Source organism: Suillus subaureus, assembly GCF_016647635.1.
Source record: "Suillus subaureus strain MN1 chromosome Unknown BJ212scaffold_42, whole genome shotgun sequence".
NCBI classification, from domain to species: Eukaryota; Fungi; Basidiomycota; class Agaricomycetes; order Boletales; family Suillaceae; genus Suillus; species Suillus subaureus.
The window spans coordinates 203,450-218,120 of record NW_024538598.1 but is presented as its reverse complement, the minus strand read 5'-3'; the positions used below and the strand labels follow the sequence as shown (position 1 = coordinate 218,120).

Genomic DNA, 14,671 nt, shown 5'->3' with positions numbered 1-14,671 from the left:
ACGCAAAATGAAATAAAAAGATTAGTTCGATGATCACAAAACATGCCCGGAATAAGCGTCGGGGCCAGTTGGGCGCCACGCGCCATTGGCCAGCGCCGTAACTTATGTTGCTCATTAATTCTCGTGCGGTGTGGGATCGTACAGCCACATTGATTATGTTGATGTTGACCTTGTGCTACAAGGTGATGACAGGATAAATATATGTAGTGTGTTATTAAAGGCGGCAGTTCAGGTCAAGCATCCTATCCTAGCCTATCCTGTGCTTTTTAATTTTGATACTTAGTCTCCGGCAGATAACTGACCCAATATATATATATAACAGTTGATATATCTTTCTACATAAGTGTGAGTCTGTAGTCGGGAAGAGCCAGGACCTCCAGACATCTCACGCACCGAAAATAAGTAAATAAGTTGAGTAAGACTGTAAGTAGTGATCGTGAATAAGCAAGAACTGCGCAGCTACTGTAGGCTACCGTGGGTATAAATATTACAGCCAACATGGTCAACGTAAAACAATATGGTGCAATCATTGGAAAACATTAAAAGGACCTGGGTGGATCACCTGGTAGCTTGCATGTAATCGGGAGGGGGAAGGGTATCCCCAATGGTTACTGAGGAACTTTGCATTGATGTGGGACGCTGCACTGTGACCTTTGAGATGCCCATTGAATCATCGGGCACTGGCAGCTGGAATATATTTTGCCGAGTGCCTGGAGCTTCAGGTAGAGGACGACGTGAAGTTCCTGGCTATAAGAAGAGTTGAGTAAAGTTGTTCATCGAAGCGGAGGCAAAATCTGGTTCCTACCTCATCAACCGGAGATTGTGTTGCCCAGCTTTCTACAACTTCGTCTACAGTGGGCATGCCAGAGCTAGGGGCATGTAGTCCATTTGTAATACGAGACAATCTCTGAGAATCGTAGTCCGCTTGTTGATAAGACTGCCATGATGTGCCTTGGGACAAGGTGTGTTGTCTGACAAGGCTAGCATCACTTCTTGTCTCTACCGAGGAAGAAGTGCCCATATCAGCGTTTTCTGGGGGATGTTGAGGCGTATGAATCCGGTACAAGTCCTGCGACGCTGCCTGTGCCGATTTCCATCGCCGATAAAAGAAGAACGCAGCTGCCGATGCACAGAGAGCCACACCGACAACCACAATGATACCAGCAATAGCCCCAGAACTTAAACTTCTGTCTAGCGTATAAGTTATTGAGGTTGTTGAGAGTAAACTATCTTACTTTGAAGTTGAAACTGCATTGACACTGCATACATGTAGTGGTTAACTAAATTGTATGGGAAAAGTTGACCAGCGCACGCACCTTGAAGGTGAAGTTCCCGACGAGCTGCCAGAACCAGATGAACTCCCCGACGAACTGGAAGAATTGGAGCTTCCGTTAAATTAGCATTATGACATGTGCGAATGTGCGAAATACTCACCTTGATGTGAGCAGTGCGTAGTCTATGTTGAGTGTTTGTCCGTTTATTTCAGGAAGGTTAATGAGGGTCAGCTGATGCTGACCAGAGCCGAGATTGTCTGCATGATAAAGCATGACTTCGTAGAAAGTCAAATATGCAGTGGCATTGTACTGGACGGCTTGTTGAGAGTCGAGAGAAACGGTATACAGACTGTTGCCAGGGCCTACAGTCCCGAATATGCTCACAGATTCGGCTTGATAAGAGGTTGCATGTTAGCTGGGAGTTCCAAGTCGGTTCATTGATACGTGACATGCCCTTGAGTTTCCATCAGCACAACTATGGATGACTTTTGGCTCTCAGCACTCACTGTGAATGTTAAGGTCACACTGGCACCACTAACACTCGTGGAGCTAAATAACATTATTGAAAACCTCCGTAACAATGTGAGAGAGATACTCACTGCCCAGTCCCATTATTGAACAGGTTCACACCAGTGGGGTTCGTATTCCATGCTGGCTCCTGGTACTGAAATCTGGGGTCTGCGTCATCGACCGCCTCCGTTATTAGCTGGGTCCCGCTGAATTCGGTCTTCCAGGTCACCTTTATACGAGCGACAACAATGAGTTGTTGAACTGGTCAAAGGCTAGATAGACTCTACCATGTCGATATCAACGTAGAGGTTCCCGGTGGCAGTGTTTGTAATCGATACCGTATGTAACTCTTGTGTCAAGCCACTTTGGTTGAAGAGCACTTGTTGAAACAAGTTGACATTGGATTGGCCAGTGTTTCCCGCAAAATTTGCACCGTCAACCGTTACGGTGTATGTACCATGATTCGTCCTTTTAGCACCGTATATCCAGAAGGCCGTGCCGTTGAAGGAGAATGTGGCGACACTCCCTGTTACGTTCGACGTCTGGAACGTCCCGCGGAAGTATCTGAGAATAGTTGTTATTCATCGATTTTACGGCAAGTGACATAGAACACAGACTGGTCTGCTAAAGGGTCGTCTCCAGAGTTCCCTGGAGCCCAGGTAAGATCATAGTGTATCAGAGGAGATTTATCATCGACGAGAAATGAAACCGACGACATCTTGGGCTAGTGCAAGGGAAGAAAAGATGTTAAAGCTCATCCAATGGTCCTCTTGTGTGGTTCGGTTGTGGACAACAAAATCACTACTGGCGGTGATCGATTGATTGTTTATTTCTCGGTAATACATACTACAACCGAACATCTGCACAGGATATTATGTCCTGTGTGAGGAGAGAATATTAACTTTTTCAGATTGCACCAGCAGGGCCGTGTGCAAAAAGAATCTCATCACGCCTGTTGGCATCTGTGAGCATATAATAATATAGCATCCACAAAGTTAGGTCGATAATCAGCGCTCTGGTTGCTATAGCAGGTAGCAGCAACTCATCAAAGTCAGATCAGAGGCTTCAGGACAGTACCTGACAGTATGTGCGCAAATGAAGTTGCAGTGCCTGGACGGTTGTGTTGCTTTATCTTGGCGTTATGGAACTTCCAAAACGCCAGGAAACACGTTTAAGATACAGGGCCACTTGACATACTTCTTGGCTTGCAAAGGAGTGTGGAAAGAGAGGTGTGGGGTCAGTGTGGGAAGCGCCGCTTGTTGCCGGATGTAACTTTCCGAAATAACACCATCTTTCTTAGAGCCACGTGAAATGATCGGGTAGATGTCAGATGGGCCCAAATTGAAATATTGACGAGAAACACTCTTATAGTCACAGTCAAGTTAGTGGTGCCCAAGGCGAGACAAAAAGAACGAAAAGAGACTAGTGCATTTGACCCTAGACATCGTTCGCCGATCTGCAGGTCGAAGCTTAAGTAGTCGATCAATACTTTACTAGATAAAGGCCGAGCAACCTTGTTTACACTGTGGTATCGTTCTGGCAAGGGTTTTGTACAATATTACATAATCAAATACAACTATATCCAGAGGTGTGAGGTTGCGACCCTTTAGTATTTCAGTGACAAAGTTCGAGCATGGATATGGTAACATGGACGTCGGCTCTTCGACGATATGATACTGTATTTACAGTAGGAAATACAATATTAGCAGTCTTGTCCGAGCTCGTTCGCCTCTGCAAATAGACAGTGTCAATGCGATCTACGAATGCCGTGAATTGCGGCCCTCAATTTGCGGGTCATCCATGCTGCGAATTGCAGTGTTGAGACTCAAAATCCGCATGTCTGGTCATAGCGCCGGTGATTTCACTGATGCTCTCAAAGTTGTTGTCTCTCCTGCTCCGCTGACAATAGGACCTGCCTGCCGAAAATCTCCCAATCCTGCGAATGGTATTCCGGTGGATTTCGTCTTCAGCAGATGTAGTGTTGGCACCGACTTCAGCATATGCTATCACGATGCTGCCAAAGGTGGATTTTCCCCGTTTAATGTACGTATACATCGCACTCTCTTGAGAACATGGTTGGGAGAATATACATTTTCTATATGATTTTGACGAGAAGCTGCTAACGGCTTACCCAAGTGAATATCTTTGTATTGAAGACCAACAGATTATGAAGCTTGACCTGAAAACAGAGCAGTGGTGGGATTCAAAGAAGTAGAGAGCCATAATATACTGATTGCTGCAAGATTCATTCAGAGTTGGATAACAAACATAGAGTCATGGGCTTGTTACCTTGTAACAGTACTGTAAGTTTAAATAAATTCTCACCAGGAGAAAATGTGGGATCGTACAGCTACAATTATGGGGTTATAATGACCTTGTAGGTACAAGGTAATTATGAACATCTGAACCACTGATATCGCGACAAGCTTTCAAACGAAAATAGCAAGAGCTGGGAATGTCATTTCATGTGAAGGTAAGGTGTACATACATCAAAAACATATACCATAGCAATGCATGCAACTGTGGTCAGAGGCTCGAGACATGATCTATGAGACCTTCAGTACCTGTGTTCACAGAAACTACTCTCAAGAAGGGGGAGCTCCGCGCGCCTCATGATACCCTGGGCATTTATCTCAGAAATTGACGCAGGCAACATTATAAATTACTCACCTCCCCTGTCTCCACGTCCACGCCCGCGTCCCCTGCCACGTCCACGATTTTCGTCGTTTCGCCAGTCGCCATCAGACCGGCCGCCACGCTCGCCACGTTCACCCCGCTCACCACGTTCAGTCCGCTCGCCACGTTCACCTCGCTCGCCGCGTTCACCCCGCTCGCCGCGTTCAGTCCGCTCGCCACGTTCAGTCCGCTCACCGCGTTCACCCCGCTCGCCACGGTAGCCTGTGAAGAATGGAGTGAGTGGATATCGTGAACAAAATTATCAAGACAGACCACCGCGCTCGCCGCCCCGGTAACCACCTCGGAAGTTCCCTCGATCGCCGCCCCTGAAATCACCCCGCCCACGGTAGCCACCCCGCCCACCACGTCCTTCACCACGGTAACCTCTGCTGCGTCCGCGACCTCGTGGGTGTGTGAAGCCATCATTCTCAGGCTCCGGGGCAGTGGTAGCGACAACTTCGACGCCATTTACAGGTGCAGGTACAGGTTCAGCAACAGGAGTGGCCGATCCTGAAGGGGCAAAACTTGCTTGTAGGTTTGCTATCGATGGCAGACCACCTTCCTCGTCCGCCTCGGCCCAATCAATGGGCTGCGCAGGTGCACCCTGCGGAATCAATGGTCGTCAGAACCCGAAGCGCACTATATCTTTGGGTGAATATCTAACTTACACCAACTTCCGCAGCTGAAGGTGCAGATTCTTCGTGCTCGAGAACACCATTCTGCGTCACTTCAACCTCGGATTTCTCAACCCACTCAGCAGTATTCTCAGAGTCGTCAGCGGACTCAAGCTCGCTCGCTTGCATGAAATGGAAGCTACCAGTGCCACTCAGACTACTGGCAGTGGGAAAACTAGCAGTGGGTTGAGATTCAGTGGGCGAGTTACTTGAATGCTCAGAAGCAACTTCTGTTGCTGCATCGGGCTCTACCGGTAAAGGTGTTGGTTCACGTGGGGGGTTGAGGAAGGACTGCACGATATCCAGTAGCCTTGCATCTATCAGACTGTCAGTTTAATCTAGGTTGTTGAGTCCGAGGGATGTTCTTACACGAAACACCATTGAAGTCGCCTTGTCCAGAGAGCAGACCGGCCAGTATTGCTTGTTTAAGTTCTGACTCCTCGGTGATAAGGGTCGAGCAAACAGAAAATATTGCTTCCCCTTCGGCCTCATCGAAATCAAGAACAACCGGAAGAGGCTGGCGATTTGAGAGACATGTATGCAAACGGATTAGAGATAGTATAGCAGAGGCTTTACTAGCTGACAATGCCTGGAAGAACTCAGCTACAAAATCCGTCGATTACAATCAATTCCCTACCTCGGCATCAGCAACAGAGGTAGCGATTCTGACAGCCTCTGCAGCTTCAGCATCTGCACGTTTTGCTGCTATTTCGCGTGCAAGATCAGCTTCGTGGGACTGGTACACAAAAAGATTTGTTATTTTTGTCGATGGGTGAATGATGGTATTACTCGAACCTCGATCAATTTCTTGACATCTTTTAGTTCTTTCTGAACAGCCTCCAATGAAGGAAGGGTCTTCAGGGTTCGCCTTTGGTCATCGTCCAGTTTTTCGTGATCCGTTGTTGCATAACTCCCTATGCGGGCCTGGAAGACGTACGTCAGCTACTTGGTGCCGAAGCCAGAATGCACAACAATAGCGTCACGTACTATCTTTTTGTTCAAAGCTTTTAAGCGTTTCTGGAGGAGTTCTACGACCGGACTGGATTTGGTGGTTAAATCATCGAAGGTCGGAGCTTCAGAAGGTGCAGCAAGTTCTGGAGCGACTGTGCCCTCCTTCACATCCGCCTCTTCTGGTGCTCTGTCAATCTGAGCAGCAGAAGTAGTATCTGGAACAATGACGGAGCCTTCGGCAGGCGAGTCTGCAGTTTTTGGCTTGTTTGATCGACGTTTTTTCTTTTGAGTTTTTGCCTGTGACATGGGAGGGAGAGCACCGGGAACAACACGGACATTTGGAGTATCGACCATACTGAAAAGTAGATAGTAGAAGATGAGCTAGTGCAAGAGCGAGAGCAAGGGCAGACAACTAAATTGTGCTAAAGAAGAGTAAGTCTGTAAAAGCTCGAGGGCAAACTGAAAATTCTAATTCTCACGGTTGAAACCCGTAAGTACGTTCATCGATCTTTGCTCAAACACGCCGTCAGATAAGCCAGATCATCGCCATGAATGCGGCAGATTTCAGCACCAATAGGCACTCTTCCGATGGGCGCATGACCATGCACATGGCGAGCAAACATACGGATCTTTACTTCAACGACGGAAATATAATCTTGCTCGCTGGCATGTCCTATTTCCTGGTTCATCAAGGGCTTCTGGCACGGCATTCCGAGGTTCTGGATGAGCTCATGCACTCCATGGACGATACTCCGACACTTGAAGACCACCCAGTCCTTGCCTTGCTAGACCCATCTACAGATGTAGCACACTTCTTGAAAGCGATGTACGATGGAATGTTAGAACATGTGTCTTTCTTTCTCCATTCTAGCTGACATACAACAGATCGTTCGTAACGTATGATTCAGAGGGATTTACAACGCTCTCAGGCCTCCTCCGCATGTTGACCAAGTACAAGGTGCACCATCTCCGGAATGATATCTTACGCGGACTCTCCAACTACTGGCCTACTACCCTTACTCAATGGGACACGCGTGAAGCCTCTGTGACCGGAAAAGATGGTACTTATACACCACGTGATTCTCTGCCGCACCCTATGTCAGCCAAGTTAACTAATCGTCTGCTTAATGTTGACCATTTTTTGAATCAGAGAAATCATTAATCTCGCTCGTGAAATCGATCACCTGCCACTTTTGCCATCCGCAATGTACGACCTAACCCGTTCCACCCCGAGTGAGGCTGCGATTGGTTTTGTGTCACCATTCACCGGCATAAACGTCAGATTAGAATACGCCGATCTTCTGACCGTTCTCAAAGGCCGCGAACAAGCTTCTCGTTTTTTCTCAACGTTCATCGTCAACAACCTGGAAGGAAGGCAGCCTTCTCGATGGTGTCTACGTCGCAAGGATGGCCATCCCGTCAGCAAGAGGACCTGTCAGATTGCGTTCGAGGCTATCACGTTTGAACTTCTGCGAGACATCAATGGCATCATCAGTAATCGGACCTCGGACCCACTGTACGCGATGGCCGAAGCGGAGCAAATGCAGACGCGCGACGACCTGTTGAACAGCGAGGTTTCTCCCATGAAAACGTGCGAACACTGTCGGGTGGAATTTGGAGCGGTAGTTGATGCAGCAAAAGAAGACTTCTGGAAAAAGTTGCCCAAGTGGTTCGATATAGATGTTTCCCCCTGGGGTTAAACGTTGACTCTTGTCTGGTTAATCTGTTTCTTTTATTCGTCTTGTACTCTGGGTTCAATGAAATATCCTTTTCCGTCAAATATCTGATTTTGACTGAGCACGTGATCGACGCGTCAATAAAAAAGTTATCAACGACTCTTGCCATGAATCTTGTCAGCCTTTGAAGCTTCCTGGCTCCGCATGGTGAGGCCTTCTGTAAGTCTAATTGCGGCTGCGCAACAAGAACTAGCGCGAATTCGGGCTCAGCTTCACAATTCACCACTGGTAACTTGAAGAAAAGCACATATCCGATCCGGATTCCGTATATAAGTTGGCTCATCAAGCTCAAGGGCCAAGGCGGTCACGGTACAAAGGGGATTCCATCATCAGCAGAGTGGCACTCCTCAACAGAAAACTCCTTAGAAACGACTCGAGTTTTCACACTACTGGTTCCCACTCCTGGGAGAACCGATTATCTTTTCGATCTTCATGCTTGTGCAAGAGTACAATGTCACCTTCTCAACTAGGCGTTGTTCTTGGTTCTACTTCACGATACGGATGATGGTCGGATATCATTTTGGACGGGAAAAGTACCCGAGGTGTTGCTAGGTATGCTCTCGCTGACATTCAATTTCGTATACGGCGGACTGCGCGTCGTTTTACTGTCATCTGGAATTTTCTTCTAGTAGAGGGTGGCATTAACACTGCCTCACCTAACCGCTAACCCAGAGAAGATTCGCACACCCATGTGAACTAGTGACAGTGCAACATCGATTACTTGCGCATCTGTCTTCTTTCGTCCTGCTCCTTAATTGAGGGTCACGCATCTATGAAACCATACTTCATCGATGCATCTTGATTTGGATGCAGGCAAGCCTCTCTCGGAATTCAGCACTGATACTGCTGAACCTGTATTTTTTGTGCTGGGAGTTCGTGGCTCTATATCTATCATTGTCACTGTCGATATGGTGTCAGTGTTAATAATTCAGTTCAATCTCAATTTGAAGTAAATGGTTGTCAGCTAGGTATTGCATTCTTGTAAGTTGACTATTTGGGGGATTTCGCTAGTTGTGTTAATGCTTTTTACAGGAGCGCTAAAGCTTGGCATGCGAGCTACTGTATGGTACAAGTAAGGTTCTCATGGGGGTATGCTTGTAAGTTTGCGATTGTCAATGCCATTTGCTGATGCACGTCAAGGTATTCTGGTGCTGTGATACCGATACCGGCTGTGTTGAACAGTTCTCTCCTCGGAAGGCTCTATCTGAACTGCATTATTGGTGGACAAACATTAGCAAGCGTGTCTCCTCACTTCGATGATACTCTTAGGATTGTCATCATCAGTGTCATTACTCTTGGGTGTATTGGAAATATCCATGCTGTAACCAAAATGACAGGTTTCAAAGGTCAGTTTCTGTAGATACCGCGTTATCCATGATGATATGACCTCAACACGCATTATCTAGATTTTTGACCAAATTTTGACTTGCAGGTACGAAAGTATCGCCTGGATTCTAAATATAGTTGCGTCTATCACCATGCTGTGTGTCGGTGGACTGGCCGGCACTGCTCTCAAGAGAGGGAGAAAGAGAACCAAGTTACTGTGACTGATGATCGACGATCGATGATGGCTGCGCTGCATGTGCTACACAGTACTACACTGGCATGGATCTATGTACGATCATGACCTCGGACTCTACAGCCTACACCTGTTCTGCTCCGAACCTGACCTGTTCAAGCCTGCCGGAACGTCCCGCTACGTCGGATATCCACAACTACGTGAAAGTCAATCAGCGCCCGTCCTTCCAGCAACACCCGCTGATAGTTATATCTTTTGCGTCTTTCGTCGCATCTAGCGTTGTCGACTGGGGTGTCATGACCCCTGACTATAGCGTATAATATAGGCCTAATACTTTCTCGTGAGCCTCCTCTTCGGATCATCTCCTCAGACTCTTCTTCACATCCTGACAGTACTAGACCTTTCATCTATATATTATTATCTGTGATTGCTAACAAGCCAATCCTTGAGTCAGTCGTCATTAGATACTGGGTATTAATCTTTTCTGCAATAGTCCTTACGGAACATGAGCTATGCCGGCATGCCTCGGTTTCTGAGATCACTGGTATCCCATCACGACCTGGGATTCATATGCTCTCTTTCCTAACAGTATCCCAACAGTCGTATCATTCGTGTGCACCTATGGAACTCTTGTTCCGTTCATGTCACAGGCTTAGTATGTAAGACCAGTGGTGAGGCAGGGCAGTGGAGACGTTGGTGTTTGTATGTTTTGTGGTGGGAGTTATCGCCTACGCATTGGCGAAAAGTTGTGGTATTGAAGAAGACACGACGGCGAGATAGGGTAATCAGCGGATGATGTAAGACGGCGGGCAGACAGACCTCCAATGGGCGGGTTGAGCAGATCAGGTAGTGATGTGTTGTGAGGGAAACATCGTCGAGTTTGTCCCGACTGCCTTTGAAACTAGTACTGCAACTATGTAATTAAGCCAGATTTTTGATTGCATATGTACCAGGGAGCTCACGAGTTATTTAGTGGGAGGTGGTTCCCAAAATTAGATGTTCGTTGATTTAGCGAGCACGTGATCTACGCGTCACGACTTGCCCCTCTGTCACCTTGATTCTTAAATGCTCTTCTGTCTTCATTCATGGTTTCAATCCTCGATGCAGACGCGGCCCTACAGCATCCAGCTATTAATGAGGCGACTCACGATGAAGATTTCCCTGAGCTGCATAACGAGCAAGTCTCTGAGGGCGATAGCGACTGTAACGTATCTGATGGTCCAGATGATGGATGTTCAAGCGCAGAATCAGACTCGGAGGAGTTGGTCGAAGACAATGAGGAGGACTTTTTGCGGTATGTCTGATATAACTGCCCCATTATTTACTGATGGGCCCGATAAGGTTTGAGGCAATACAAAAAATTGAACAACTAGCGTTGTCGTTTCTTGAACAGCTCGCCGGTTCACTACGCAACCCACGAGCTGATATAGCGTCCACCAGCAGTTCTCAAGTAGCTATTAATTCAAGATCAAAATATCCCAAAATCGAGCTTCAGTTAGCCGACCGTCACAAAACATCCTCCGAATGGTAATGTCTTTACCCCGGGTCAAAATCTGCTATTGCAGTCCCCTGATATGCCGGTGTTTTTAGCACCAGAGTTATACGATACCCTCTTAGGCGAAGAGGAGCGAGTCTGAAGCCATTCGGTTAGTCTGGTGGTCGTTTCATGATGACTTCGTTTTTACCCAATGACCGTTCAAACACAGCGCAGATTTTACGTGTCATGGACTTCGCTCACCAAGCCTTAGTCGATAATGTGCCATTAACGAAGCGGTATCTGTCTTTTGTGGGGCCTCAGAGGGGAGTAAGAAGAAGCTGACCGTGTTCCTAGTGACATGTACTACAAGGATGTCCCCCTCTTCAAAACTCAGGGAACTGTTGATCGAGTACGTTTTTTGAGTACGGATTTGGAATGTCGCCGTTCGTACTCATAGACATCAGCTGGTCGATGATCTTGCCGTGACATTGGGCCTAGAACGGGCCGACCTCAAAATTGTAACCTCTCTATCACCTTGTCACGGATATAATTCCTTGAACGCTGTTTTAGCGCGCTGCATCGAAGGGCCTTCTATGCGGTACTGGACTGACAATTCACCTTCTTGATGGCGAAGCGATTTCTATTAATGACTTAGAGGTGAATTCATTTTCCAGAGACAAGCCCAGATTTTGAATGTGGTTGTCAGGGAACTTTGATACCTACGGGTGAAACCATAGAGCGATTTGAGCTGAAAGGGGATATTTCATGGGTTCTTGTGGTCGAAAAAGAGGTATTTCCTGGAGGCCGTCTCTTACGGGAGATGTTGATCTGGTTCTCATTCTAGGCCGTCTTTCAAACACTGTGTCGTTTTCAGTTTGCAAGCCATCAATCGCTCCCCGGTCCCGGGCTCATAATCACTGTGACTAAGTGGTATGGCACTGCTGCGTTGCTGCTTATATACTTCCTCTAGGGTAAGGGATATCCCGACGTGGCTACTCGACAACTGGTGAAAACCTTGTCAGACAACCTTCCGGCGCAGTGAGTCGAACCTGCAGCTTTTCCAAGTACTCATTATCAATAGTCAATAGCATTCCAATCGTTGCACTTGTCGATAGTGATGCGTATGGACTCGACATTCTATCGGTGTACAAGTTCGGCAGCCACAGCCTACGACATGAGAACAAAAAACTCGCAGCAAAACGAATCGAATGGCTTGGCATCTGGGCATCTGAAATTGCAGAGTAGATACTGATGACTTTCTAACTCCGTCCTTACTGAAATGGCTCACTCTCATAGCCTTGAAATTGACTTGGATACACTGATCCCGATCACGTTGCATGATGAGAAGAAGGTGAGATGGGCTTTATCTCCCGCCGTGAGTTCAACCATGTCACTATCCTCCGTAGGCGCTCGCGGTCCTCAGCCGTTCCACCGATGTCGTGTCCACGAAATGGAGGCAGGTGTGAGTTTCATACCGCAACTCGATACTGAATGTGCCTACAGAAAAGAGCTCACACGGATGCTCCACATCCGAAGGAAGGCTGAAATCGAGATTCTGTCGAGCTCCTCAAGTCAAAAGTCTAACTCCCTTATACATTACCTGGCTCATAAAATCCGCCACTTTATCGAGATGTCTACCTGACGGTGATACGAATGCCAACGTACTATCGCAGCTCTTTGGCACAGTGGACTTTGACAACATCCTTCGCGAGTCTATGGGTAATAGTATTGTAACACAGCGCAATAACGTGCGAAACACAGAAGATAGAACAACAGAAATACCTATATCATACTACGGTCAATGTTCATTTCTACCGAGAGATCGGTAAAACTGAAACAGATATACAAGATAAATGGTCCATGATTGTTTGGGAATGAAGGATCAACGACTTTATATCATATGATCCACGAGAGGAGGTGATCGGCAAGGTGAAACTACTGGAGAATAGAAACTACATAGGTCTGGAACTCACAGTTCCTTAAGTAGCAACGGGCACCTCTTAGGAACGAGTTAGCTGCTGAGGCCTCGATCGATTATTGACAAGCGTTACAAGTTCGAGCAGTTAAAGTCCAAAGCTTTACATAAACATTTGTCAGAGTATGTGAAGAAATAATTCAAAGTGGGGAAGAGGTAGATCATCGTGATGTTCAAGAAGGATATTGTGGCGGAGGCTCCTGCAGTTCTTGAGCCTGTTCAAAACTCCGTTTCTTGTGTTCGAATTCGAGTTCCTTCTGATGTCGACTCATATCTGCGTAAAGCTCCGAAAGCTGGCGTTCAGACTGGGAGTTGCTTGAACTGCTGACTGCTGGCACATCAGAGGTGGCCATCGTTGCAGCAGTCACCGAAGTATCATGGGGTGCTGAATATGTTGGAGAATAGTGTGATGCAGGGCGAGCGGGTGCTGAGAATGGGTCGTGGGGGTTTGGGAGAGTAGGTACGTCTTGCGTAGCTATTCGCTGAGGGTCTGTCGCCTGCGACAATGTGCTGTAGCGGTCCTGAGCAGATATGGGGTATGGATTCCGATGGGAATTGTGGCTCAACAAAGGAGCGGCGCTCGGGATACCTGCTGAAGCCGGATACGTAGGATCCCGCCGAGATGGGGTGGGGGTGGAGGTGGGGGTGGAGGGATTCTCTCTCGAGGTGCAACAAAATGAAGGGGAAGGTATTGACTAACTTCCGAGGTCACCAGGGCAGGCTCATCATCGACTTTGTCCCGAGCCCTCTGATATCGTCTCTTTAAGTTGTAGAACAGCAATACAGATAATATCAGGAAAAACACTGGCATCGGGTTAACATCTTGGAGGGAAAGGCTTGTAAAATATCAGTTCACCTATCCCAAATGTTATCCCAGCTTGCGCTCCGGTGCTAAGCCCGTTCTGGGACGAGCTTGAGGAACTGATGCTTGTCGTGCTTGCGTGGCTTGAGCTAGAGCTGCTTGTAGTACTGGACTGGGCACCAGATGCAGACCCTGGAGTGGTGATCACAATTGGTGGTCCACCGGTAGGTGTGGGGCCTGCCAGCGGTGGTGGTGTCAATGGAGTCAACGACATTGTTAGCGTTCAACAGAGAGGCTCGAGTCTGAGACCCCTTCGATGATGCGGGTGTAGAACTGCCTAGGAAGCATGCCGTTGCCTCAATTATATGTGAATAGGTCAGTTCACCGAGTCCGAATCATACCCGAGACATGCCCGAGGCCTGCGTATGCGTAGTCCACCACACGTGTCTTCATTTGAAAACAGCGGCAACCTCGGCCCCATTGCCCATTTCATCATGGTGGAGATGCTTGTCGTAAACATCTTATCGAGATTGGCCGTGACGTCGTTTAGAGCTGGGAAAATTAGCCGATCTATAATTAGACTTTGATTGTAGATCTGATGTCATTACAGCCGAGCTGCAGTGAATACGTGCATTGGGCGCTCTTCATGAAGAGCTCAACCGCGTCTTCCTTGCGTTGGCCCATCAGTAGGTCACGTGTGTCCCGTTCTCCTGTACATATATCTTGGAGGCTAATCTGCCGCAGTGATCTCCTGTGCTAGTCGCGGATGCATTCGAGTCCGTACCGCTTCCGACTTCTACACTCCCTCGAATCATGAACAGATCCACACGGTGCCTTGTTCCATCTTCACTTCGTTTCCATCAAATCAGGTATGGGGCGAAGCAGGCTATACTAGCCTTCCCAGAGGTGGTACCACTGCTAGCCGACAAGTGTGATATTTCATTGTCTCCAGAGCTGCGCGGACACAGAGCATTCCGGATTCAAACTGACGGAACATACGTTGAATTGATTTGTCACATACCCGCGTAATGACAGCCATTGAAATGGGCTGTCACCTGTGCAAAGCATTCTCCACCT

General features: G+C 47.6%; 5 protein-coding genes across 5 annotated transcripts; 2 read left to right on the top strand and 3 right to left on the bottom strand.

The window, feature by feature from the left end:
• Window positions 1–1,430: 1,430 nt before the first annotated feature.
• BJ212DRAFT_1281827 (uncharacterized protein) lies at window positions 1,431–2,502 on the bottom strand (the record flags this gene model as incomplete). The annotated part of the gene is made up of 5 exons (XM_041331647.1): window positions 1,431–1,653; window positions 1,761–1,823; window positions 1,874–2,013; window positions 2,072–2,348; window positions 2,402–2,502. 5 exons carry the CDS (start codon window positions 2,500–2,502, stop codon window positions 1,431–1,433), a joined length of 804 nt encoding a protein of 267 aa, XP_041188194.1.
• A 2,077-nt stretch (window positions 2,503–4,579) lies between these two features.
• BJ212DRAFT_1386334 (uncharacterized protein) lies at window positions 4,580–6,571 on the bottom strand. Its single transcript, XM_041336832.1, has 6 exons — window positions 6,122–6,571; window positions 5,930–6,058; window positions 5,772–5,870; window positions 5,504–5,723; window positions 5,129–5,451; window positions 4,580–5,064 (listed from the first exon to the last, which is right to left on the bottom strand). The coding sequence occupies exons 1-6, from the start codon at window positions 6,437–6,439 to the stop codon at window positions 4,723–4,725; spliced, it is 1,431 nt and encodes a 476-aa protein (XP_041188193.1). The 5' UTR covers window positions 6,440–6,571; the 3' UTR covers window positions 4,580–4,722.
• On the top strand, window positions 6,572–7,860 carry BJ212DRAFT_1386331 (uncharacterized protein). The gene is made up of 3 exons (XM_041336831.1): window positions 6,572–6,923; window positions 6,971–7,183; window positions 7,236–7,860. The coding sequence occupies exons 1-3, from the start codon at window positions 6,634–6,636 to the stop codon at window positions 7,783–7,785; spliced, it is 1,053 nt and encodes a 350-aa protein (XP_041188192.1). The 5' UTR covers window positions 6,572–6,633; the 3' UTR covers window positions 7,786–7,860.
• A 3,203-nt stretch (window positions 7,861–11,063) lies between these two features.
• On the top strand, window positions 11,064–12,459 carry BJ212DRAFT_1281786 (Spo11/DNA topoisomerase VI subunit A; the record flags this gene model as incomplete). The annotated part of the gene is made up of 10 exons (XM_041331643.1): window positions 11,064–11,113; window positions 11,172–11,226; window positions 11,282–11,335; window positions 11,388–11,474; window positions 11,524–11,607; window positions 11,662–11,736; window positions 11,788–11,855; window positions 11,906–12,058; window positions 12,114–12,168; window positions 12,274–12,459. The coding sequence occupies 10 exons, from the start codon at window positions 11,064–11,066 to the stop codon at window positions 12,457–12,459; spliced, it is 867 nt and encodes a 288-aa protein (XP_041188191.1).
• Window positions 12,460–12,965: 506 nt separating this feature from the next.
• BJ212DRAFT_1485508 (uncharacterized protein) lies at window positions 12,966–13,868 on the bottom strand (the record flags this gene model as incomplete). The annotated part of the gene is made up of 3 exons (XM_041340994.1): window positions 12,966–13,313; window positions 13,382–13,596; window positions 13,649–13,868. 3 exons carry the CDS (start codon window positions 13,866–13,868, stop codon window positions 12,966–12,968), a joined length of 783 nt encoding a protein of 260 aa, XP_041188190.1.
• Window positions 13,869–14,671: the final 803 nt, after the last annotated feature.

Coding starts and splice junctions, on each gene's coding strand:
- BJ212DRAFT_1386331 (XM_041336831.1), top strand. CDS start 6,634: ATGAATGCGGCAGATTTCAGCACCAATAGGCACTCTTCCGATGGGCGC. Junction 6,924..6,970: donor AAAGCGATGTACGATGGAAT/GTTAGAACATGT, acceptor GACATACAACAG/ATCGTTCGTAACGTATGATT. Junction 7,184..7,235: donor GATTCTCTGCCGCACCCTAT/GTCAGCCAAGTT, acceptor TTTTTGAATCAG/AGAAATCATTAATCTCGCTC.
- BJ212DRAFT_1386334 (XM_041336832.1), bottom strand. CDS start 6,439: ATGGTCGATACTCCAAATGTCCGTGTTGTTCCCGGTGCTCTCCCTCCC. Junction 5,871..5,929: donor ATGTCAAGAAATTGATCGAG/GTTCGAGTAATA, acceptor TTTGTGTACCAG/TCCCACGAAGCTGATCTTGC. Junction 5,724..5,771: donor CCTCTGTTGCTGATGCCGAG/GTAGGGAATTGA, acceptor GAGTTCTTCCAG/GCATTGTCAGCTAGTAAAGC.